The sequence below is a fragment of the Apodemus sylvaticus genome, chromosome 10, assembly GCF_947179515.1.
Source record: "Apodemus sylvaticus chromosome 10, mApoSyl1.1, whole genome shotgun sequence".
Classification (NCBI taxonomy): domain Eukaryota; kingdom Metazoa; phylum Chordata; class Mammalia; order Rodentia; family Muridae; genus Apodemus; species Apodemus sylvaticus.
Genome location: NC_067481.1, coordinates 4,656,234 through 4,678,965, shown reverse-complemented (window position 1 = coordinate 4,678,965; position 22,732 = coordinate 4,656,234). Strand labels below are relative to the sequence as shown.

At 50.4% G+C, this 22,732-nt stretch overlaps 1 protein-coding gene and 1 long non-coding RNA gene across 5 annotated transcripts; one reads left to right on the top strand and one right to left on the bottom strand.

Annotated features, from left to right (window-relative positions):
• Positions 1-12: 12 nt before the first annotated feature.
• Positions 13-14,673, top strand: Afmid (arylformamidase). 4 transcript variants are annotated; one of them, XM_052197510.1, is made up of 12 exons: positions 16-135; positions 2,588-2,678; positions 4,787-4,942; positions 8,247-8,351; positions 8,430-8,478; positions 10,586-10,671; positions 10,766-10,838; positions 10,991-11,091; positions 11,312-11,390; positions 11,473-11,614; positions 12,077-12,181; positions 13,951-14,673. In XM_052197510.1, the coding sequence occupies exons 1-12, from the start codon at positions 82-84 to the stop codon at positions 13,981-13,983; spliced, it is 1,074 nt and encodes a 357-aa protein (XP_052053470.1). In that variant the 5' UTR covers positions 16-81; the 3' UTR covers positions 13,984-14,673. The 4 variants fall into 4 exon arrangements, with proteins under 4 accessions (XP_052053473.1, XP_052053472.1, XP_052053470.1 ...); XM_052197511.1 differs by lacking the exon at positions 4,787-4,942 and having other exon boundaries at positions 22-135; positions 10,962-11,059; XM_052197513.1 differs by lacking the exons at positions 12,077-12,181; positions 13,951-14,673 and having other exon boundaries at positions 13-135; positions 10,991-11,059; positions 11,473-11,571.
• LOC127695401 (uncharacterized) lies at positions 1,815-6,579 on the bottom strand. Its single transcript, XR_007979974.1, has 3 exons — positions 6,277-6,579; positions 6,030-6,154; positions 1,815-4,182 (listed from the first exon to the last, which is right to left on the bottom strand). It is a non-coding gene; the product is annotated as an uncharacterized LOC127695401 (long non-coding RNA).
• Positions 14,674-22,732: the final 8,059 nt, after the last annotated feature.

Here is a 22,732-nt window from a genome sequence, read left to right as displayed (position 1 = left end):
GAGGGCGGGGCGAAGACAAAGCTCGCCCCCTTTCAGTCCCGTGAAAAGCCCTGGGCGCTCCCATCCCCTCTGGACCTGGCCATGGCACCTCCTTCGCCTTCGAGCGCGGCTCCCTGGAGGAACTTGTCTTCAGAGGTAGGTGCTGTGCAGGGTGCAGCCTCCCAGAGCCGGGACTGTAATTTTAGGAATTTTAGGAATTTAGCCAGATTTCCAAGCCTTGAACGCCAGATTTTTTCATTTTTCTCGTTGTAGGGCAGGGTTAGCCTGTTAGCCTGGTTTTAAAGACAGCGAAAACTATAGTCCGGCAAGAATTAAGGAGCTGAAGGTTTGGACCTTATTCTGAGGTTGTGCAAATGTGGGTCTGTGTTTCTGTGACCATAGTCTGAAAGATGCCAAGGCTGAGGGTCCCTGCTCTGAGTCGCTAAGCAAGGCAGGCACCTTCAGGGACAGACAGTATTGAGCGTCTTCATGTTAAAATTTAATTTCCATGTTAAAATTCTCTGGCTCTCACTGAGCATGCCCAGAAACCTTCTTTTCACTCGGGGATGTGTGTTTGGTTACTCTGCCTGCCATTGGTTGCTGCAAAGGTTACCAACCGCATATACAAAGCACGACATTCCGTTAGGATTTCTTGGCTGGTATTAAACAGACTTCTTTGTTTTGGTCACAGACAGACATCGCTTAGAATCTGTTGAAGTTAGGAACACTGTGTTGTCAGTGGCGGCCCAAGCTTTCAATTCCAGGCAGAGAGGCAGGCAGGTGACTTGAGTTCAAGGCCAGCGCAGTCTATCTACAGAGTGAGTGCCAGGACAGCCAGAGGGCTACACAAAGAAATCCTATTGAAAAAAAAACAAAAAACAAAAAACAAAAACCTTTAAAATGCAATCAGTCATCAATCCTAGAGTAGTAAAAACTGAAAACAGAGGGCTGGAGAGATAGCTGAGCATCCAGCTCCTCCAGAGGACCTGAGTTGGATTTCTAGCACCCACCCACATCAGCCAGCTTACAGCTTACAGCTCCACAAGAGACAACAGGCACACACATTTTTAAAGGAAAAAAAAATGGCACACGTCTGTAAGTAACCTCAGCCCTTGATCCTCGAGGCAGCTGCATAGAGAAAAAAAAAAAAAAAGCCAGGCGTGGTGGCGCGCGCACGCCTTTGATCCCAGCACTTGGGAAGCAGAGGCAGGCAGATTTCTGAGTTCAAGGCCAGCCTGGTCTACAGAGTGAGTTCCAGGGCAGCCAGGGCTACACAGAGAAACCCTGTCTGGAAAAAACAAAAATAAAAATAAAAAACGTTGTTTCTCTTACACACCTCCCTTCTAACCCTGTAGGCAGCTAGCACCCCCATTATACCAACAAGGAGGAGAGAGGCTAGAGACGGCTAGTAAGAGACGAAGGTTGATGGTGCTGAGCTCCAGGCCTTAGTGTGAAGACGCATTGTCTTCAAGATTCCTATGCCTTGGCTTGGGAACCTGTCTCCTCCTTGCTTTCTTGTTTTGTTTGTTTTTTGTTTTGTTTTTTTTTTATTTTATTTTTTTATTTTTTTATTTTTTTTTGAGACAGGGTTTCTCTGTGTAGCCTGGCTGTCCTGGAACTCACTCTGTAGACCAGGCTGGCCTCAGAACTCAGAGATCCGCCTGCCTCTGCCTGCCAAGTGCTGGGATTACAGGTGAGCGTCACCACCGCCCGGCTCCTCCTTGCTTTCTCTGCTAAGTGTTAACATTTTACATCTTCTGCTCGCGATGCTGGAGATGGAACCCAGCACCTCACACGGCTGGACAAACGCTCTGTCGCTGAGCTGTACCCCTACTTTTCGTTTCCTTGTGAACAGAGCCTCACTCTGTAGCCCTGGCTATTCGGGAACCTGCTTGGCTCTAGGCTGTCCTCCTGCCTCTGCCTCCCTCCGACTCCACAGAGAGCTGGGATTACAGCTGTGTTTTGCCACACGCTGGCCACACAGCCTCCTGCATCAGCCATCTGGCTGAGCAATATCTGTAAACTGACCTTTGACTTCTCCTTCCTTTCCTCTGTCCCTGCGACCCTGTATGTGTCCGCCAGGAAAACAGCTTATGTCACGTGATCTTGCTAATGGCCACAGCTGCCTCACTGTGTCCTGTGGTGTCAGGAATGTGCCCCCCCCCAGTACCATTTACAGACCTCGTGTCTCATGAAGGCTGTTAGCTGGCTAAAGGCACGGTTGCTGCTAGGGAACCCTTCTGACACCTTTTTGAGGGCACTAGATGCTCTGCTGAAATACCTAATGGGGCAGCTAGTGGAGGGAGCGGGGAGTGGGAGTTGAAAGGTCTTGTAGAAAGTTGTGTGCCGCCGGGCAGTGGTAGCACACGCCTGTAATCCCAGCACTCTGGGAGGCCAGCCTGGTCTACTGAGTGAGTTCCAGGACAGCCAGAGCTATACAGAGAAACCCTATCTCGAAAAAAAACCAAAATAATAATAATAATAATAGAAATTTGTGTGCCTTAGAGGGTCTTCTCAGAGCATAAAAATAGAGAGGTTCAGCCATCACGGGCGGGGTCGACACACCCCCTGAGAGGGGAGGGTCTCACAGGGTCTGTCTTGCCCACAGGAGCTGGAGAAGCAGTACTCACCCAGCAGATGGGTCATCCGCATGAAACCAGAGGAAGTTGTCGGGAACTTCGTGCAGATAGGAAGCCAGGGTACTGTGGGACTCTCTGGATACCTTGGCCGCTTATTCGGAGTCAGGGAGGGGGCTGCACCCCTGAGTGGAAGGGTATTACTTATATCAGGCACATGGGGGAGCCTCTGCTGGGGTGGGAGGCGAGAGTGCAGCTGGAGACAGAAAAGGTTTGCACACGAGGCCAGGCTCTGGTGAGACACCCAGGCTCCCCTAGAGCCATGGTCCTCAGCATGTGCAGCAGACCCCTCTGGGCACGGAAGGACCCTTTCACAGGGGTTGCCTAAGTCCATCAGAAATATCAGATATTTATATTACAATTCATAACTGTAGCAAAATCCTGGTTATGAAATAGCGATGAAAATCATTTTATGGTCTGGGGTTACCACGACGTGAGGAACTGGATTGTGAGGTCGCAGTGTTAGGAAGGTTGAGAACCGCTGCTCTGAAGGGATATGCTATGGGGGGGCCGGAAATGTGAGCTGACAAAAGCAAGAAAGCAGGGTACTGTTACTATTTTTTAAGTTGTTGTTGTTGTTGTTATTCTCTGTGTAGTCCTGGTTGTCATGGAACTCAGTCTGTAGACTGGGCTGACCTTGAACTCAGGAGATTCTCCTGCCTCTGCCTCCCAAATTCTGGGATTGAGGATGTGCACTACCACCGCCCGGTTCACCCAGCAGTTTTACGTTTTATTTTATTTTGAGACAGGGTCTTTCTGAGTAGCCTAGGTTGACCTCAGATTTACTGTGTAACCCAGGCTGGCCTTGAACTCAATTAACTTCCAGCCTCAGGCTCCTGGGTGCTGGGATTACAGGCGCCAATCACTGTACACAGATTGTGTCATTGCTGTTAAAATATGGAGAGCAACTACCCTGCTGCAGGAGTGGCGTGATGGTGGGATTCTTCCCAGCATGCACAGCCCCAGGTTAAACTCTCTGTGGCATAGACCTGGCATGTCTGTAATGCTAGCACCAGTGGGGGAGGGCCGAAGTTCAAGGTTACCCTCAATTGCGTATTAAATTCCAAGCCAGACTGGGATACTGATACCATGAAGAGAGAGGGAGAGGGAGAGATGGGGGTGGGGAATCAAGCCTTTGTTTCCTGAAGCAATCAGAGATTGGGACTGTGTAGTGTGAGGTCTTCCCTTGGCCCCAGAGTGCTGAGGTGCTGTGGTGGCTACCACCCTTGGAGAGGCATTCATGCTGGGTGAGGAGCTGCTTTGAAGAGGAAGTAGGCTGTAGAGACAGCTGACTGGCTGCCCAGAGCCAGAGCGCGAGTCTGAATGCTGGCCAAGTGCCTGGTCTCAGCTGACTGACCAAAACCTTGCCTTGGGGAGTTTCCTCAATAGAGACAGCCAGGGGGAGGATCAGGCTTTGGGGGTGTCAACCCACCCGTTCTGTCTTGTTCCTTGTCCCATTGGTGTGGGTTGGAGCTGTTTCCTGGGCTCTGAAGAGTCCTCGCTGTGGCTGTCATAGTGAATATGTGGAGACGTGCAGGCTTGGTGGGAGCAGGCTCGACTGTCTTGTCTGGAGAGATAAAAAGCCAGCCCAGCAGGGGAAGGAACACACTAGCCAAAGCCCAGGACTGAGACTAGGCTCCGCCTCCGGCCTTCGGGCTCCGGCCTCAGGCCTCGGGCCTCCTGGAGCTCTGGGCTCCAGGCCCGCCTCCGCCTCCGCCTCCGCCTCCAGCTCGCTCAGAACCCTCTGCGGTCAGCTCTGGGAAATGCTAGCAGGGCTGTCCTGCTGGCGCACCCCGTAATCCCAGCACTCACAGACAGGTCTCAGGACTCTGGCTCCTCCAGTACTCATCGCTCCCCTGCTCTGCTTACCTTTCCATGTGGTCCTTGGATTTGACTGAACTCTGAGACTGAGCCCCGGGCCTCTTTCTCTGCCTTAGCCTTATCCCGGACCTGACCTCTTCAGCTTGGGGATGCTGACCATGCACTTCTGATCCTTCTGCCTCCACCCTCCTGTCACTACAGGTGACTGACTACCCAGCTACGTTGGTGTTTTATTTGTTCCAGAGTCTGTAACAAGGGCTGGGTTCCTTCCCCAGTCCTCAAACCAATCAAGATATAGGGACTGGTACAGCTCATGGCCGACGGATGCTAACATTAAAACCTGTTTTCAGGAGCTGGAGAGCCAGCTGGAAGGAGTACTATGCTCTGGCTGCCCTTCCAGAGGACCAATGTTTGTTCCTTGCACCCACGTGGCAGCCCACAATTGTCTGTAGCTCCAGCTCCACAGAATCTGACAGGACCTTCTGGTCTCCTCAGGCACCAGCCAGGTACATGGTGCATAGGCATACAGTCCGGCTAAATACACATACGCATAAAATAAATTAATTAATTTATAAAAAAGCATGTTTGCTAAATGAAGTAAAAAATGAAAACAACCCAAAATTTGAAGGCCAGGGAGATAGTTCAGTGGTCAAGAGCATTGACTGCTCTCCGAAGAGGGTCGGAACTCAGTTCCCAGCTCCCACGTTAGGAGGCTCACAACTCCCTGCAACTCCAGCTCCAGGGGATCCTCTGACTCCCACAGACAAACTGTGCACACACAGATGAACATAGACACACATAAATAAAATAAGTCTTTTTTTTGGGGGGGGGGTTCAAGACAAGGTTTCTCTGTATAGCCCTGGCTGTCCTGGAACTCACTCTGTAGACCAGGCTGGCCTCAAACTCAGAAATCAGCCTGCCTCTGCCTCCCAGAGTGCTGGGATTACAGGTGTGCGCCACCACTGCCCAGCAAAATAAGTCTTTAAAAAAATCCATAAAAATAGAACCTTATCGTTTCAGGAGGCTGAAGCCGGAAGTTCAAGGCCAGCCTGGGCTACATTGCAGTCCTAGGTCATCCTGGATAAATGTGTCTCAAAACAAAACAACATGGTATGCAGTCCAATGATCCCAGATGTTGAGTTGTGCAGGGAGGAGGCTCAGAAGTTCAAGGTCACCTTGGCTAGGTAGGGCTCTGGGCCAGCCGAGGTTGCATGAGATCCTGTCTCAAACAGAGTGAAGGTTCCAGAAAGCGACAGCACGCTCGAGCTCGTGTCCGTGACCTGTTCTGAGCTCTGGTTTCTGCCTCCCACTGACCAGTCCCCTCATGCCTGGCTTCACCTGCGGCTTCCGCCCTCTGCTCCCACTGTTACACTGCAAACCCTGCATTCCGCCTCGCTCCGGGCCTCCGCCTCTAGAACCTGGGGTTTTGTCTGTAAGAGTTTTGGCGCTTTGGGTTAGGAATGATTAAAGTCCAATTCTCTCTCTGTTACAAAGTTTACTCTGGGGTGTCTTTAAAAAACCCTCCTGTGTTCCTGCCTAGGGGTTCAGAGCCTGGAGGTGGGGGGATTCACACCGGGGGAGGCAGTGCATTACCTCATCTTTGTGATCAGAGTCCCTGCCAGAGGCTGGTCCCCGCTCTTCTCAGGTCAGCGGTGCTTGGGATGTCTGAGATTTCTGTGTGCTGTACCGGCAAACACTTTGTTTCTGTTGCTCTACAACTGAGAACAAAAGTGGTTTAGCACCAAGTAAATCTAATCCAGCCAGGCAAGCCGTCAGGACCCTTAGCTAAATCACTAGCTTTCAATTGACCCCTGTGCTGACGGGACCCTGAGGCACACACTTCTCCCTTGTTGGAGGCTCCTGTGGAGGACGCCACCCATGCCCTCCTGTTGGCAGTCATGGCCACCCTGTGGCTTGGAAGCCACACTTCCTGAAGGTGCTTGTTCCCAGGGTCAGCACAGTATAGACAAGGCTGATGTCAGCAGGGTGGTTGTGGCACCCTAAGATAACCCTGTGGTTGAGCCAGGGAGGGGCCATAAGGGATGCCTGTTGTGACAGATGCTGATGGCGGCTACAGAGGTCCAGCGAGGAGCAGGAAGGATAGAGATGGGTGTCACTACTGTCTGGGAACAAGAGAAGACAGAAGTCATCTGGGAGTCTCAGTGCTGGTGGGAGGGGGGACCCTGATTCAAGATAGGATGCTGAGGGAGGGCCCTGAGCCAGTGTCTCAGAGGGAGGAGCCAAGGGCAGAGCAGGGGACAGCAGTGTGGCTGGTGGAGACAATGGCTGTGACCATCGTGGGACCTGTGTAACATGTGCTTGCTCTTTACGTGAGGAAATACTCTTTTGTTTGACTTGGGACAGGCTCGCTGTGTAGCACAGGCCACCCTAAGACCCTCCTGCCTCAGCCTCCTGGGTGCTGGCAGTCACAGACGGATCTCTTCCGAATATTATTCCTGGGGCCCTGGTCAGGTGTGGTCTTTGTTGACTTCAGGGTCATGAACTCCTGTCCTTTTATGAGTGTGTGCCGCAGTGTGTGTGCTGCAGCAGGTGTGTGGCAGTCAGGACAACGTTCAAGAACTGTTTCTCTCCTCGAACTGTGTGGGTCTGGGAGATGGAACTCAGTCAGATCTTCAGGCCTGGTGGCAAGCCTCTTTATCTGTTAAGCCATGTCGCTGCCCCTAAGGTGCTTTCTCAAAGTCTGGTTTCCACTTAATATATCTGGGGTTGATCTTTGTAGTATGAGGCAGGGTTCATAAGGATATTTAACTGTCCCAGTACTGTTACTCTTCACGGCCGAGACACCACGTCTCCACCTCCAGTTTTTGTTTAAGATAATAAAATAAGTCTTTTTTAGAAGGCACTGTCTCCGATTCAAATGTCTCTCTCTGTCCCTAATTGGATGGTCTCAAGATTATCCACTTCAGGGTGACAAAGATGGCTCAGTGGGTAACAGTACTTGCACAGGAAGCTGGTGACCTATGTTTGATAGACCTTTGATAGACCTTTTTTTTTTTGAGACCTCTCTGCCTCATAAATAAATAAATAAATAAATAAATAAATAAATAAATAAGAACAAGGAGCCAGAAGCAGGAGGATCCCAGAGTTCAAGGCCAGCCTGGTCTACAGAGCAGAGTCTTTTGTGTGCTCTACAGAGCACACTCAGAAATCCGCCTGCCTCTGCCTCCCAAGTGCTGGCATTAAAGGCGTGCGCCACCACCGCTTGGCTACAGAGCACATTCTAAGATAGCCAAGGCTACACAGAGAAACCCTGTCTCAAAAACACACCCAACAAATTTTTAAATAGATAAATAAAAATAAGGCATAGGCTAAGGCGCTGGCTCAGTTGATGGTGCTTGCTCTGGTCGAATGTGAGCACCTGTGTTCAAACTTGGTGGCAACCACACCCTCAGTACCACACACACAAGATCTCCTCTGGTGACCTGAGTTAGATCCCAAGTACCCATGGTAAAAAGAAAGAATAAATTCCCATAAGTTGTCCTCTGACCTGCACAAGCATACTTAACACACACACACACACACACACATGTAATTTAAAAATACGTCATTTTCCCCAATGCCCAGGTAGGTGTGTGCTATCTAAAGGTGAATGTAATCAGAATGCAGTAAAGTAGTTGCAGCCGCAATGCCTTCTGGGGCCACGGGTCACTTGTCCGCAGATGTCAGGGTGGGGGCGGGGCTCCTGGCAGAAGCTGCCTCAGCTGACCACTTACTTAACCACTGAGCTGCAAACTGTTCACAACTCGCTGTACCTGGCCTTCACTGACAGCGACCCGTCTGCCTCTGCAGCCACCCAGAAGGCCCGGGCCACCAGGAGGAGCCAGCTGCATGTCCCCTATGGAGATGGTGCAGGGGAGAAAATGGATATCTACTTTCCCGATGAGGATGCCCAGGGTGAGATGGGCGGGGCCGGGGGGGCCCTGGAGGCAGCCGGGTGTGCGGCTCACCAGCGCCCCCTGCCGTGTGTTACAGCTTTCCCGCTCTTCCTGTTCTTGCACGGAGGATATTGGCAGAGTGGAAGGTGAGTGGTGACCCTCAGCATGAGTCACCCTTCCCCGGCTCGCTGCTCCGGAGCTGCCTCCGTGACACATTACCAAGCCGTCCAGCCTATGAGAAGAGGAGCGCGACCTCTCACATCCGTGTGGCAGGAAGTCAGAATGGAGGTGCTGCGGGGCCTCGCCTGAGGTGCTAAGGGGGCCGGTGTGCTCTGGCTGGGGGTTCCTCGCCTTGTGGTCTCCGGCCTCTGCTTCGGTCCTCACGTGGTCATTGATGCCTGTGTCCCAGAGCTCCCTCTCATAAAGACACCATCTTAGGGGTTGAACACATGGCTCAGGGGTTAAGAGCACTTGCTCTTGCAGAGGACCTGAGTTTGGTTCCCAGCACCCCACAGCTTCAGGGATCTGACTCTCTCTTCCGGCTTCCATAAAAAACGTCACTCATGTGCACAGACATTTACATTAAAAATATGTAGTAATTTGGGGGGAAGATTAAGACAGGGTTTCCCTGTGTACCCCTGTCTGTCCTGGAGCTCGCTCCGTAGACCAGGCTGGCCTCATATACCCTGCCTATGTCTCCCAAGTGCTGGGATTAAAGATGTGCACAACCACTTCTTTTTTAAGAAATAAGTCTTTTAGACAGGCGGTGGTGGCGCACGCCTGTAATCCCAGCATTTTGGGAGTTCAAGGTCAGCCTGGTCTACAGAGTGAGTTCCAGGACAGTCAGGGCTAGAAAGAAGAAAGAAAAGAAAAGAAAAGAAAAGAAAGAAAGAAAGAAAGAAAGAAAGAAAGAAAGAAAGAAAGAAATCTTTTTTAAAAGGCACTGTTTTAGATTTAGATGTCCCTATTTAGAGGATATCAAGATTATCAATTTCAAGGTTTTTTGTTTTGTTTTGTTTTTTGTTTTTTGTTTTTGTTTTTTTTTTTTTTTTTGAGACAGGGATTCTCTGTGTAGCCCTGGCTGTCCTGGAACTCACTCTGTAGACCAGGTTGACCTGGAACTCAGAAATCTGCCTGCCTCTGCCTCCCAAGTGCTGGGATTAAAGGCGTGTGCCACCACCGCCTGGCTCAATTTCAAGTTTTTGAGATGGCTCGATGGGTAAAGGTGCTTCTCATGTAAGCTGTGTTTGGGACTAAGAGAACATAGAGCATTAGTGTTTGGTGCTTTGGAAATAAGAGCAGGGAAGCTGAGGCAGTAGGATTACTGCAAGTTTGAGGCCAGCCTTGTCTCAGAAGGCACAAAGCAAGAAGGTGGGGTGTAACAGGTCAGTAGGGCCTGTGGTCTGCAGCAAGCCCTGGGTGACATCACTGGCACTAAAGAAAACTCAGTGTGATGGCGTGCACCTGTGATTCCAGCCCTCGGGAGCTGGAGGTCTGGCTTCAGGGTTATCCTCGGCTACATAGGGAGTTTGAGGTCAGGCTGGGATACATGAAGGAGGAAGTTTGTGTTTACACACACATGCTGCATACACACTAAATAGATACAGTCAGTGTCCCTGCGTTGAGAAGAAGGGTGTTTGGGGTCTTGGAGGACACCACTGTTCTGAGACCTTCCTGAGATGCCTGTTAGTTTTTCGTCTTATTCAGCTGCTATATTTATTCCATTTAACTCTACACTTTTAATCTTTGACTCTCAGAACTTGCTAAGAGAGGGAACATAACGGGCTCCGTTTTCCAAGGGAGGGAGCCAGCCTAGAAATTAAAGTCCACCGTGAGGACAGCCTGTTTCTTTCCCTCAGCACAACGTCCTCTGCACATGGGGTGTCTGCCCCGAGGCACGAGTGTCCAGGATCTTAGGGAGGCAACGTCACGGTCACGTTGTCTCCAGTTGTCACATCATTATCTTTATTTTCTGTTGTTTGGGTTTTTTGAGACTGGGTCTCTTGGCTGAGACTAGCCTCAAACTCACTAAGTAGCTGAGGATGACCTTGGGCTCCTGAGTCTTCTGCCTCTCCTTCCCAAGTGTGTATTCTAAGCTACATCATCATCATTATCATCAGCATCATTTTATGCATACCAGTGTTTCCACGTGGGAACTGAGGGTTGAACCTTCTTGCCCTGGAAGAGTAGCCAGTGCTCTAAACCCACAGGCCAGCCCCCCAGCCCCCTGCCCACTCTTTTGTCTTTCCACAGTAAAGATGACTCGGCCTTCATGGTAAACCCGCTGACGGCACAGGGGATCGTGGTGGTGATAGTGGCTTATGACATTGCACCCAAAGGTAATAAGGGTGGCCCCTGAAGACTTGGGGGCCAGGGCTTTGTGTGGATAGAGCCCCCATGGTGGATCCTGACCCAGCATTTTGCTCTGTTCAGGCACACTAGACCAGATGGTGGACCAGGTGACCCGCAGTGTTGTGTTTCTACAGAGGCGCTATCCAAGCAATGAGTAGGTGTCCCACAGACGCTCTTAGTGGACCAAGGGAGGGATAGATCTGTGGCGCCCGACACAGACGGGGACTCCCGGGTGCCTTGGGGAAGTAGCCGTGATCCGGGTCTCTGTCTCACCCAGGGGAATCTACCTCTGTGGACACTCTGCAGGAGCTCACCTGGCTGCCTCGGTGCTCCTGGCCAGCTGGACCAAGCACGGTGTCACACCCAACCTCCAAGGTTTCTTATCATTTGTCAAAACAGGATATCAGGTAGCTCCAGGCTGGCATCCAGCCTGTAAGGTTTCTGTGGGTATAAGAGGAGCTGGTCGGGCAGCTCAGACCATCGCTGGAGCGGTGGGAGGGTTGAGCGGTTGGTTGAAAGGCTGATAACTTGAGTGGAGACCCTTCTCTGCCCTCTGCCCACAATCCTGGTCTGCCTCTCTGGCCTGGAGGGTGGGCAGCCCCCGGCCTGAGCTCCTCACCTTCACAGGCTTTCTTCTGGTCAGTGGAATCTACGACCTGGAGCCCCTCTTATCTACCTCCCAGAATGACCCTCTGCGCATGACCCTGTGAGTTGTCCGTCCTTCCTCTCCAGCACCCGCCCGAGGCCCGTCTCGCCTCTGTCCTGACCCCTCCACCGGCCCCTCCTAGGGAAGATGCTCAGAGAAACAGTCCACAGCGACACCTGGAGGCGGCGCCAGCACGGCCCGTGGTTCCAGCCTGCCCTGTGCTGGTGCTTGTGGGTCAGCATGACTCCCCAGAGTTCCACCGGCAGTCCAGGGCGTTCTTCGAGGTACTGCTAACAGCCAGCCATGGCCCCAGGTTCAGCATCACGTGATCTCCTCTCCCCCGTGATTCTGCCCAAACGAGCCGGACCTGGTGGTGCGCACACGGATTCCCAGTTACTGCGGAGGCGGAGGCAAAAGGATCATGTGGTCAGGGAGTGCTGTAAAGAGAGCTCAGGGCTAGCCTAAGGAACTTAGTAAGACTAAAGTTTAAAACGTAGTAAGTTCTAAAATTTAAAGAAAGAAAGGTTAGGGTGTAACTCCATCGAGTTAATGGTAATGGGCTTGGTAAGCACAGACAAGGTTCTGGTGCAACCCCCAGGACTGTAATAAATAGGCTGTCTAGCCGGACCCCAGGACGGTCATTCGCTCATTCTACCATGCCATTCAAATACCTGCCGTGCACCGGACACTGGGAGAACCACTCCCCAGCCTCAGTCTTATGCCCACCCCGCCTCTTTTCTGTCCAGACACTACGCCGTGTGGGATGGAAGGCCTCTTTCCAGCAGCTGCCTGGTGTGGATCACTTTGACATCATAGAGAATCTGACCAGGGAAGATGACGCGCTCACCCAGGTGGGGTTCACCCCTCCCCCCAACAGTCTTTCTAAATGGATACTATGGGTCCCATGCCCCAACACATGGCCAAGGCCAGGGCAGCAAGAGCAGAGGGGAAATGGCGGTGTCTAGATGCAAAAGCCAAAGCCAGCTCTACAGAAGGGCATGTGGCTAATGTTTATTATCTTTATTATTATTATTTGTTGTCGTTGTTGTTGTTGTTGAGACAGTGTCTCACTATATAGCCCTGGCTGGACTGGGACCTACTATATAGATGAGGCTGCCCTCAAACTCATAGCGATCCTCCTGCCTCAGTCTCCTGGGGCGCTGAGATTAGAGGACTATGTACACCCTATGAGGCTTGTTACAACTTTGACACAGAGCATACCATAAGCAATTCAGAGGAGACAGCAAGATGGCTCACTGGGTAAGGAAAGGCACTTGCTGTTGAGCCTGAGAACCTGAGGTTGAGCCCCAGGACCCACGTGGTGGAAGGAGAGAACCGGCTCTTGCAGGTTGTCCTGTGACCTCACATGCATGTCACATGCGAACGTACACTAAGTAAATAGTTCTCTTAAAGGAATAAAGCTGTGTGTGGTGGGGCTCGCCTTTAATCCCAGCACTGGAGAGGCAGAGGCAAGTGAATCTCTGAGTTTGAGGCGAGCCTGGTCTACAGAGTGAGTTCCAGGACAGCCAGGGCTACACAGAGAAACCCTTTGAGTGGAAGGGGGCAAAGGATAAATAGAAAATTGTTGCCACACATCTGACAGATACTAATCTTTTTCTTTTTTTCCCCCTTTAGTAGTAGGGAAGGGCACTAAAGTAGCGTAACTTTATTTTGATGTGCTGGGACATGAACACTGCATGTACAAGACACATGTTCATGTTAACATGAAGCATCTTCAGACACTGTTCTTTTCTTTTAAAAATTTATTTTATCTGCACTGTCAATCAGACACTCCAGAAGAGGGAGTCAGATCTCATTACAGGTGGTCATGAGCCACCTTGTGGTTGCTGGGAATTGAACTCAGGATCTCTGGAAGAGCAGTCAGTGTTCTTAACCGCTGAGCCATCAGTGGCTGGAGAGCCCCGCTGTCCTTATTTTTTAAGACAGGGTGTCTTGCTGAACCTGGAGTTCATTGATTTCCGCAGGCTGGCTGCTTCTGGCCACTGAGTTCTGGGGATCCACCTCTCTCTGCCCTCTGCCTCAGCACTGGAGTCCGATGTGCACCCCTCACCCAGCCTCTGTGGGTTTTGGGGATCTGAATTCATGTCCTCACACTTGCGTGTCAGGTATCTCCCTAACTGCTACCTCTTGGTCTCTGCTTTTAAATTGAGAGACAGGAAATTCCTAAATAGCCCAGACAGACTTTTAAAACACCTTTTTGCTAACGCTTGCCTGTCTACTGTGTATGTGTGGAGGTCAGAAGCTCACTTGCTGGAGCTGGCTATTCTCTTCAACAGTTCTGGGATCAAACTCAGGCAGTCAGACTTGGCAGCAAGCACCTCTAACCGCTGAGCCGTCCCATTTAGGTTTTGAACTTGTAACCCTTCTGCCTCAGCATCCTGTGGACCGCAGGACTAGCTTAGACCTTTTATTTACTTGTTTGTCTATTTATTTTGAAACAGGGTCTCACTATGTAGCCAGGCTGGCCTGGAACTCAGAGTTCCACCTGCCTCTGCCTCCCAGGTGTTGGGACCAAAGGTGTGTGCCAGCATCTACAACCAATTCTCTTTTCAGTTAGTCATCCATTCCTGGACTTTCCTGTCTTTCCTTCCCCCTGCAGATCATTTTGAAAACAGTCTTCCAGAAGCTGTGAGGACACCCGCTCCCCGGCCTGTATGCACCTCAGAGAGCCTCCAGAAAAGAGGTTCACCTCACACTGCCTTGCCTCTCTACCTGTACAGTCTCCCTGCTGTGAACACAATCTCCTCTCCTGCCATTCCTCTCCCCGCCCAGATGGAGACCCAGGGAAAGCCTGCAGATTGTCACTGGGAGATGCACACAGCCACCACCTGGCCAAGTCTGCTCCCCACCCCCACCTGCTTAGTGGGGGGAGTGGCAATCAACTTCTGTCTGGCCTTCTGTGCCAGTGAGCAGCATCAGTGTGGACTGGCTGGAGCTGAGGCTGGAGCTCAGTGCTGGGGTTCTGACCAGCTCCTGCTGCAAGAGGGGCGGGGTGGGGAGAAGGAATGAAGACAGACACCGGTGTACACCTGAATCCCAGCACTGAGGCAGGAGGATTGCTTGTGAGTTCAAGACCAGCCTGGACTACAAGGCAAGACCCTGTCTCAAAAACAAAAAAGGACTGAAGAGATGGCTCAGCGCGTCAGGGTGCCTGGTGCAGAGCCTGACAACCTGTGTTTGGTCCTGGGGACCCATATGGAAGGAAACAATCAACTCCCCCAAACTGTCCTGTGGCTGCTGTGTACGTGTGTGTACCTTAGCGCGCGCACACACATACATATACATGATGTTGGTGATAAAAAGAGCCCATGTTTGTGCCTGCTGCATGAACTAACAAGGATTTGCTTACAACTACACCATCCCAGAGAGGCCGCCTGCACAAGGACCCATGTGTAGCAGGCTCCACCAGGCCTGACACCTATCCCTGCAGCACACCCCGTAGCCTTGGGCCCTTCTGAAACAGCTGGTGTGAGCTGCAGCCATACTATTTGCCTACTTTATTGGATTCTTATAGCTACCACTCCTTCCCACCCCACTCCTTCCAGCCCCCCAACACTAAGTAGTCAAGGTTGGAGGGGGAAAGAGGAAGTAGGCAGATCTCTAGATGGACTGCTGGTTAGGGCACCGAGATCCTTGGGAATCTCAAGTTCAGACAGCAAAAGCAGCTGCAGGGGACGCAGCAGCCACCTCCTCTTGGGGCTCTGGCATTTTTATAACCTCAGAAGAATCCCCAGAATTGCAAATATAAAGTATCTTCAGCTGGCAGCCTCATGCCCCTGCCAGAGCACCAGACAAATCACAGCCGGCTGCTGCAGTGGGCCGTCTAAAGCAGCTCCCTTTCACATACCTGGGATTTAAACCAAAGAACATTCACATAACTGGGGTTGGTTTGTTTATTTCATGTATGCGAGTACACTGTCACTCTTCAGACATACAAAAGAGGGCACAAGATCCCATTACAGATGGTTGTGAGCCACCATGTGGTGCTGGGACTTGAACTTGGGACCTTCAGAAGAGCAGTCAGTGCTTTTAACCACTGAGCCATCTCTCTAGCCCAACAACTGGGTTTTTAAAGAAACCAAAATTCTCACTCCAGTGGGCACTCCTGCTTCATTTTCAAAGCTCCCTCAAACTGGCATGGGGCAGGCCAGCAATTCCAACCAACACCTGAGGTAGAGGCGGGAGGGTTTGGGACCCGGAAAGGGCTCTTTACCACATGCCTGATTTGTGATGTGGTTTTCTGTGTCTAGTTTGCTTTTATGTTTCTGTGGCAAAGCAACCCGAGAAGGAAAGAGTTCACTTCATCCTACACATTTCAGTCTGTCATTCCAGGAAGCCAAGGAAGGAGCTTGAGGCAGAAACGATCAGAAGAAGCCTGTGTCCTGACTTGCTCCCAGCCTCAGGTTCAGTCACCTTTCTTCTGCAGCCCAGACCAGCCTGCTTAGGGATGGCACCACCCACGGTGGTCTGGACCCTTTTGCATGAATTAGGAATTAAGACAGTCCCACAGACTTGGCTACAGGGTACTCCGATAGAGCAGTTCCTCAGCTGATAGTTTCTCTCCCCGGATGTGTGTCTAGGTTTGTGTGAAGTTGACAGATGACACATTTTACATCCTGATGGTTGTAAGAAGCAGAAAGCCCACATTTCCATGTCTTCCCCTTTTCTACTCTTTCCTGCCAAATCGGAAGCTCATGCAGAGTGGAGTGTTAGCATGTTTTGGGTTTTTTTTTCCCTCGAGACAGGGTTTCTCTGTATAGCCCTGGCTGTCCTGGAACTCATTTTGTAGACCAGGCTGGTCTTGAACTCAGAAATCTGCCTGCCTCTGCCTCCAAACTGCTGGGATTAAAGGCATGCGCCACCGTTGCCTGTGAACCAGTTCCCTTTCTGGGCAGAAGAGCTAAGCCTCCGTTGCATCTTATCACCTGCTGGGGACCATGCAACCAGTTCTCCCCCATCTACTTTCGGATCTGTCTGTCCTTATTCAGGCATCAATTGTATCACATGACTTTTCCAGAGGGGATATGAAGAGGGCATCTACTCACCCCAGAAAGGGCACCAGCAACAGACCAAAGGGATGGTCGCATCGAGTCTGGTGCCCAGTGAATTTATTACTGACAGGATTGACTCAAGGCAGCCGTGTCCCTGAAAAACCCCCACAACATGCGTGGAAACTCACAGACCTTCATGCCTGGAGCCACTCACTGCCTGCGGTCTGGTCAGGCCTTTCAGTGTTTACCTACTGACTTTATAAGCTTGGAGCTAGGCCTTGCAGTTCCTGTATGGTTCTGGGCTGAGCGTTGCTGAGCCCTCTGGCTCCCTACAGGAGTGAATGTTTCGATCTAGAGAAGATAGCTACACAACAGCAACCTAGAAAGATCCAAAGCAGGGCGCTGTGGTGGCAGACACCTTTGTTTTGTTTTGTTTTTTTGGATTTGGTTTTTTCGAGACAGGGTTTCTCTGTATAGCCCTGGCTGTCCTAGAACTCACTCTGTAGACCAGGCTGGCCTCGAACTCAGAAATCTGCCTGCCTCTGCCTCCCAGAGTGCTGGGATTACAGGCGTGCACCACCATCGCCCAGCTGGTGGCAGACACCTTTAATCCCAGCATTTGCGAGGCAAAGGTGAATTTCTGAGTTCGAGGCCAGCCTGGTCTACAGAGTGAGTTCCAGGACAGCCAGGGCTACACAGAGAGACCCTATCTTGAAAAACCAAAACCAAAAAAAAAAAAAACCACAGAGAGAGTCAGGCTGAGACAGGGGCATTGCCATGAGTTCAAGTCCGGTCTGGGCTCCATAGCAAGACCAAGTATAGGCAATCCCGTAGCAGAACCACACAGCCCTCTTGAGTCTCCCTTCTAGTATTTGTAAATTACAGGGGACATTTCACTGGTGTTTTATCAAATGGGCTTCGTGTTTGTGACTTGCCTAACTGCAGCCTGGTGTCAGGGTTCTGAACAGATTTGTGTTTCATTATCTGAGGCAAGGTCTTGTGTAGCCTGCGGTGGCTTGGAACTCCCTATGTGGCTCCGGCTCACCCGGGCATTCTCTTCCGGCCCCCATTGGTACCGCACACACTGCAGGCAAACATTCCTTCCCCAGCCCCAAACACACATTGTAAAGCCAAGCACGGTAGTGCCTGCTTGTCTTCCAGCCATTGGGGAGATGGAGGCATAATGAATACTGCCACCTTGAAGCTAGCCTGGGCTACACAGTGAACTGCCTAGCATGGGTGCTTGAAGCTAGCCTGGACTACACAGTGAACTGCCTGGCATGGGTGCTGCCAGGAACTGAGCTCATGCCCTGGAAGAGCAAGAAGTGCTCTTCACTTTGAGTCATCTCTCCAGCCGCGCCATGCCTGGCTTTCTGAGCAGCTTTAAGGTAGCCTGGGCTAAGCCAGGATGCTTGGGGGATCGGGTGGTCAGGCCTATTGAGTCCATTTTTGACTTGGGATAATTCAGTTCCTAGTGGGTTTATTGGAACAGAGCACCATCCTAAGTCACTGAGCACCTTAACATCTAAGTGACACTGACCACGATGCCACCGGACAATCTACATGCAACATATGGAACATTAAGATACATTTTTAGTGACATACGTGATATGTTCAACCATATACTGCAGCATGGTCTCACTCAGACTGTCATAAGAAGCCACAAAATTCATGGGCTTCTGTCTGTCTATGTACGCATATATGTATCTATCAATCTATTTTTTGTTTTTCGTTTTTGAGACAGTTTCTCTATGTAGCCCTGGCTGGCTTACACCTCATAGGTAACCAGGATGGCCTCAAACTTACAGAGATCAACTTGTCTCTGCCTCCCTGGGATTAGAGAAGCGTATTCCCCCGTGAGTTTCTGTATGCACACACAATAATGAATATAAAGAGAAAAGTCTAGAAAGACCCATGCTGACGGTCTCTGTGTCCCTTTGTGGAGAGTACGGTGCCGGGAAGACAGGGAGGGAGGGGTGTTTTCTTTCTCTGGATTCTTTGAATCTTTACATAAGAGTTGAAAGAGGACAGAGGACTTCAGTGTTCTCTGAATTGGCAATGTTAAAGTTCTCGGAAGCCTCGTTGGATGCTGGGAGATGGGATTGTTAAAGCTGTGACCAGAATCCACTCTGGAGTTACAAAGGAAGCCACTCCCGGCCCTAGGACCTCAGAGAATGCTTGAGACGCATTCCTGGGATGTCTCTCACCTGAGGTGCTCACTAGGCTGTGGCCTAAAATAGGCAGGAGCTAATGTAAATGAGCACACACCATAGGTGTGCACTCTGCTATACATAAATACATACGTATAGAGCAGGGCTGGGAGCCTGTCTGCCAGTCAGACTAGCATTTGACAGACAGGCAGGAGGAGTGCAGGGAGTTCAACACGGTGAGCTTTAGGCCATTCAGGGGTCCCTTGCTAGACTCAAAGCCAAAAAGGGCTGCCGAGCTAGCTCAGCAGGTAAAAACACCTGCCATCCAGCCTGATTCTCTCCATGGATACCAAGGTGGAAGGAGAGAACAAACTCTCAAAAACTTTCCTGACCTCCACACAGGAGGCACACTATGCACACACACACACACACACACACACACATACACACACACATGTGTATATACATATATCATACATACACAAACACTAATAACAACAATCGATAGGTTTTTTGTTTGTTTGTTTGTTTGTTTGTTTGTTTGTTTTTCAAGACAGGGTTTCTCTGTATAGTCCTGGCTGTCCTGGAACTCACTCTGTAGACTAGGCTGGCCTCAAACTCAGAAATCCACCTGCCTCTGCCTCCCGAGTGCTGGGGTTACAGGTGTGCGCTACCACACCCGGCAATCGGTAGGTTTTTTTAAAAAAATATTTACTTTTATTATTCTTAACTATGTATATGGGAGGGGATGTGCACATGAATGCAGGTGCCCACAGAGGTCAGAGGTCCCAGATCCCTCTGGAGCTGGGGTTACAGGCAGTATGGGTGCTGGAAATTGAACTTGGGTCCTTGGGAAGAGCAGTGTGTGCTCATAACTGCTGAGCCATCATCTCTCCAGCCCCACAAATCAGTACTTTTTTAAAAAAAAATTATAGATGCTACTTTTAAAACATAAAAAGTTATCCCCTTCCTCTCCTAAAAAAAATAGAAATTATCGGTTTAAAGAAGTCAGTAGCCTGGCATGGGGCTGAGGACTAAAGGCCTCTCAGCTTCTTCCTGTAACAGGAGGCACAGGGTTCTACAACTCCCAGCAGCCTGTTACAGCAGGCAAGGCAACGAATATTTTATTATCTTTTTCTTTGGATCTCTATTTGACTATTTAGAGATAGACTGAAGGGTTTACCATTACTTGGTCTCCTTGCTTTGAAAACGCTGGAGAGTTGGCCCACTGACTAGGAAACAATGCAATGATGCTCTTTTCCTGGTTCCCCAGTGGCCCTGGCCCTGGCCCTGGCCCTGGCCCAGACAACAGGAGATGGTTCTCCCATAGATGCAGACCTCCCGCCCTGGTGCATTGTATGCATGTGGAGAGGTTGGGGGTTTTATTGTTTGTTTGTTTGGGTTGGGTTTTTAGAGATAAGGCCCTATGAAGCTGCTCTCTGGCTCTGGTTGAGAAATCAGGGCCTGCCTTGCACCCCTCCGGTTGCCTAGCATCCAGGAGCTGCCTGTAGGTTAGCGCCAGGGTTTGATTTCACCTAGGGGAACCTTCCAGATTTTCCCCAGGAGCGCTGAGTTTCCACATACCCATAAAATAACCTGGCTAGAGCAAGGACGGGCGCGTCAACAGACAGAGCTGTAGAGACAGGCCCTGTTACATAAGCAACCTTAGCAGGCAAAGACTGGGTTGCTCGGAGCTGGTTACTGAATAATTGGGGTGGGGAGGAGATGCAAAGAACGGACAGGCCTGGGCAGTAAGAGAGAAGAAATTGGGGGACTGGAGAGATGGCTCAGTGGTTAAGAGCACTGGCTGCTCTTCCAGAGGACCTGGGTTCAGTTCCCAGCATCCACATGGCAGCTCACAATTGTCTGTAACTCCAGTTTCAGGGAACCTGACATGCATAACACAGACATACTTCACAGACATAGATATGCATGCAGGCAGATACCAATGCACATATGATAAAATAAATAATTCATAAAAGAGAAAGAGAAGAAATCAAGTAGTCACTTAACTGTGGAAGAGTTGAAATCATAAGGTGCTTGGTTGTTTTATACTCAGACAGACGAGAATCCCAATGCTGTGACCTTAGACTGTTGTGACATTGCTGTGACACAAACGGGGACTCTGAGGACATCAAACAGTGGCCTGACTGACCGTGCCAAGCCAACCTTGCCCTTACATCTGACCATGCTGTCCCTTTGGTAATCTCGGCTCTGTTAAACAGAATTCCTCATAATTTTCTCATGATTAAGCTGAGAAATAAATCCAGTCCACCTGGCCAGCCTCTCACCCAGCTCGGAATGGTGGTCTCACTGGCAGAAGTGACCACAACTTATTAGATAACAGTTACACTGCATGTTAGTAGTTAATGTTCTGCTAAAATAAATAAAACTTCAAGAAATTTACATATTAATTTGTGATGCTAAAAGAATTTGACTCAGGCTGGAGAGATGTGGTGTGGATTGGGTCTAACGCTTGTACTGTGTTAATTGGGCCTCCCAAATTGCAGAGAATACGCACATAAGACACTGAGGGTTCCTCCCCAGTGGCTGGCCAGGGAGACAGAAGTGGGACTTAAGGATTCCCAGGGAAGAGATGGAGGAAGGAGCAGGAGAAGAGAACCACCACGCCAGGAGAGGAGTAAAGACAAGGCCTGCGAAATGCAGGACAGAGAACCTCCATGTAAGAGCCAGGGAAGAGACCCCCCAACCCCAACCACGGTCTATGGCAAGCAAGATGGAATATAATAAGTAATAACTGAATATCAGAGGGGAGTGTGTTAGCTATATGGAGGTTGGGAGTAGCCCAACCATTGAGCTGTTAATGGCATATTAAAATATAAGGCTGTGTGTGTGTGTGTGTGTGTGTGTCTGTCTGTCTTTCATTCAGGAACCCAGAACATTGGGGCGGGTAGCAAGGAACTACCACTTCCTCAAATCAGGACGATTTGAGTAGGATTAATTAGCAACTGCAACAGAGGTGGCTCAGTGGTTAGGAGCACAAACTGCTCTTCCAGAGGTTCCGAGTTCAATTCCCAGCAACCATGTGTCTCATAAGCATCTATAATGAGATCTGGTGCCCTCTTCTGGCCTACGGGCATACATGCAGGCAGAACGCTGTGTACAAAATAAAGCTTTAGAAAATGTTTCTGACTCAGGGAGGGGAGATGGCTCAGTAAGTGTGAGCGCTTACTGTGTTCTTACCCAAGTTTGAATCCCTAGCACCCGTGTTAAAGATCAGGCGTGGCCACGGTGAGGGGTGGAGACAGGAGGACCACTGGAGGTTCTGGTAGCCAGCCTAGCTCGAGGCTCAGTGAGTCTCCCTTTGTCTCAAGGGAGTAAGGTAGAGAGTGTGAGAGTCTGACACCCACTGTACTCCTCTGGCCTCCACCTGCATGTTTAGAAATGTGTGCACTTACATATGTGAACATACATCTCTCTCTCTCTCTCTTTCACAGACACACACACACACAGGAGCACGCACTTTTGATCTGGGCTGGGAGGATAGTTCTGTTTGCAGAGTGCTTACCTAGCACGCATGAGGCCCCGTGTTTACTCTCAGTACTGCACGACCCAGGCGTGGTGGTGCATGCCTATAATCCCAGCATTTGGGAGATAGACATAGGAGGATCAGAAGTTCTATAACAAGTTCAAGGTTAGCCTGGGTCACACTAGACCCTGACTAGTGTTTCCTTTTGTTCTCACTCCAGTTGGGCCTGGTATTGACAGCCTAATATTGTCATACTGGGGAGTGTTGCATGTTTTTTGCACTACTTTATTGGGTTCTTATACTTCTGCTTCCCTTCCAAAGCCCCACCCAACACTAGGAAAGAGAGAAAGAAGGCTAGAGGGGGAAAGTGGACCTCGTTAGGCTACTTCCTGTTGATTAGGGATATTGGGCGCCTTGGGGCCAGTCCAATCTTCATCATCAGAATATCCAACTTCTTGTCTCTGCTCATGAATATTTGACGAACTGCAACAACAGCAACCAGGAGCAGCAGGTGGAGCAGCAGCGGGGATGGGGGAACAGCAGGAGGAGCAGGGGGAGGACCAACTGCCTTCAGAGCACCCCTGCCACTCTCAGGGAGCAGGCATTTATACCCTTTAAAGACTTCCCAGGATTCCAAACATAACTCTCTGCAGCTGGCAAAATCACACCGCTGTGTGTGCACAAGGCAAACCAGAATCACCTGCTGTGAAGCAGCCTCTTAACCCACACCTGGGATTAAAACAAAAACAT

Excerpts from the sequence above, each read along its gene's own strand:
- Afmid (XM_052197510.1), top strand. The coding sequence starts at position 82 with ATGGCACCTCCTTCGCCTTCGAGCGCGGCTCCCTGGAGGAACTTGTCT. Across the intron at positions 136-2,587 it reads GGAGGAACTTGTCTTCAGAG|GAGCTGGAGAAGCAGTACTC; the intron begins GTAGGTGCTGTG and ends TCTTGCCCACAG. Across the intron at positions 4,943-8,246 it reads TCTCCTCAGGCACCAGCCAG|CCACCCAGAAGGCCCGGGCC; the intron begins GTACATGGTGCA and ends CTGCCTCTGCAG.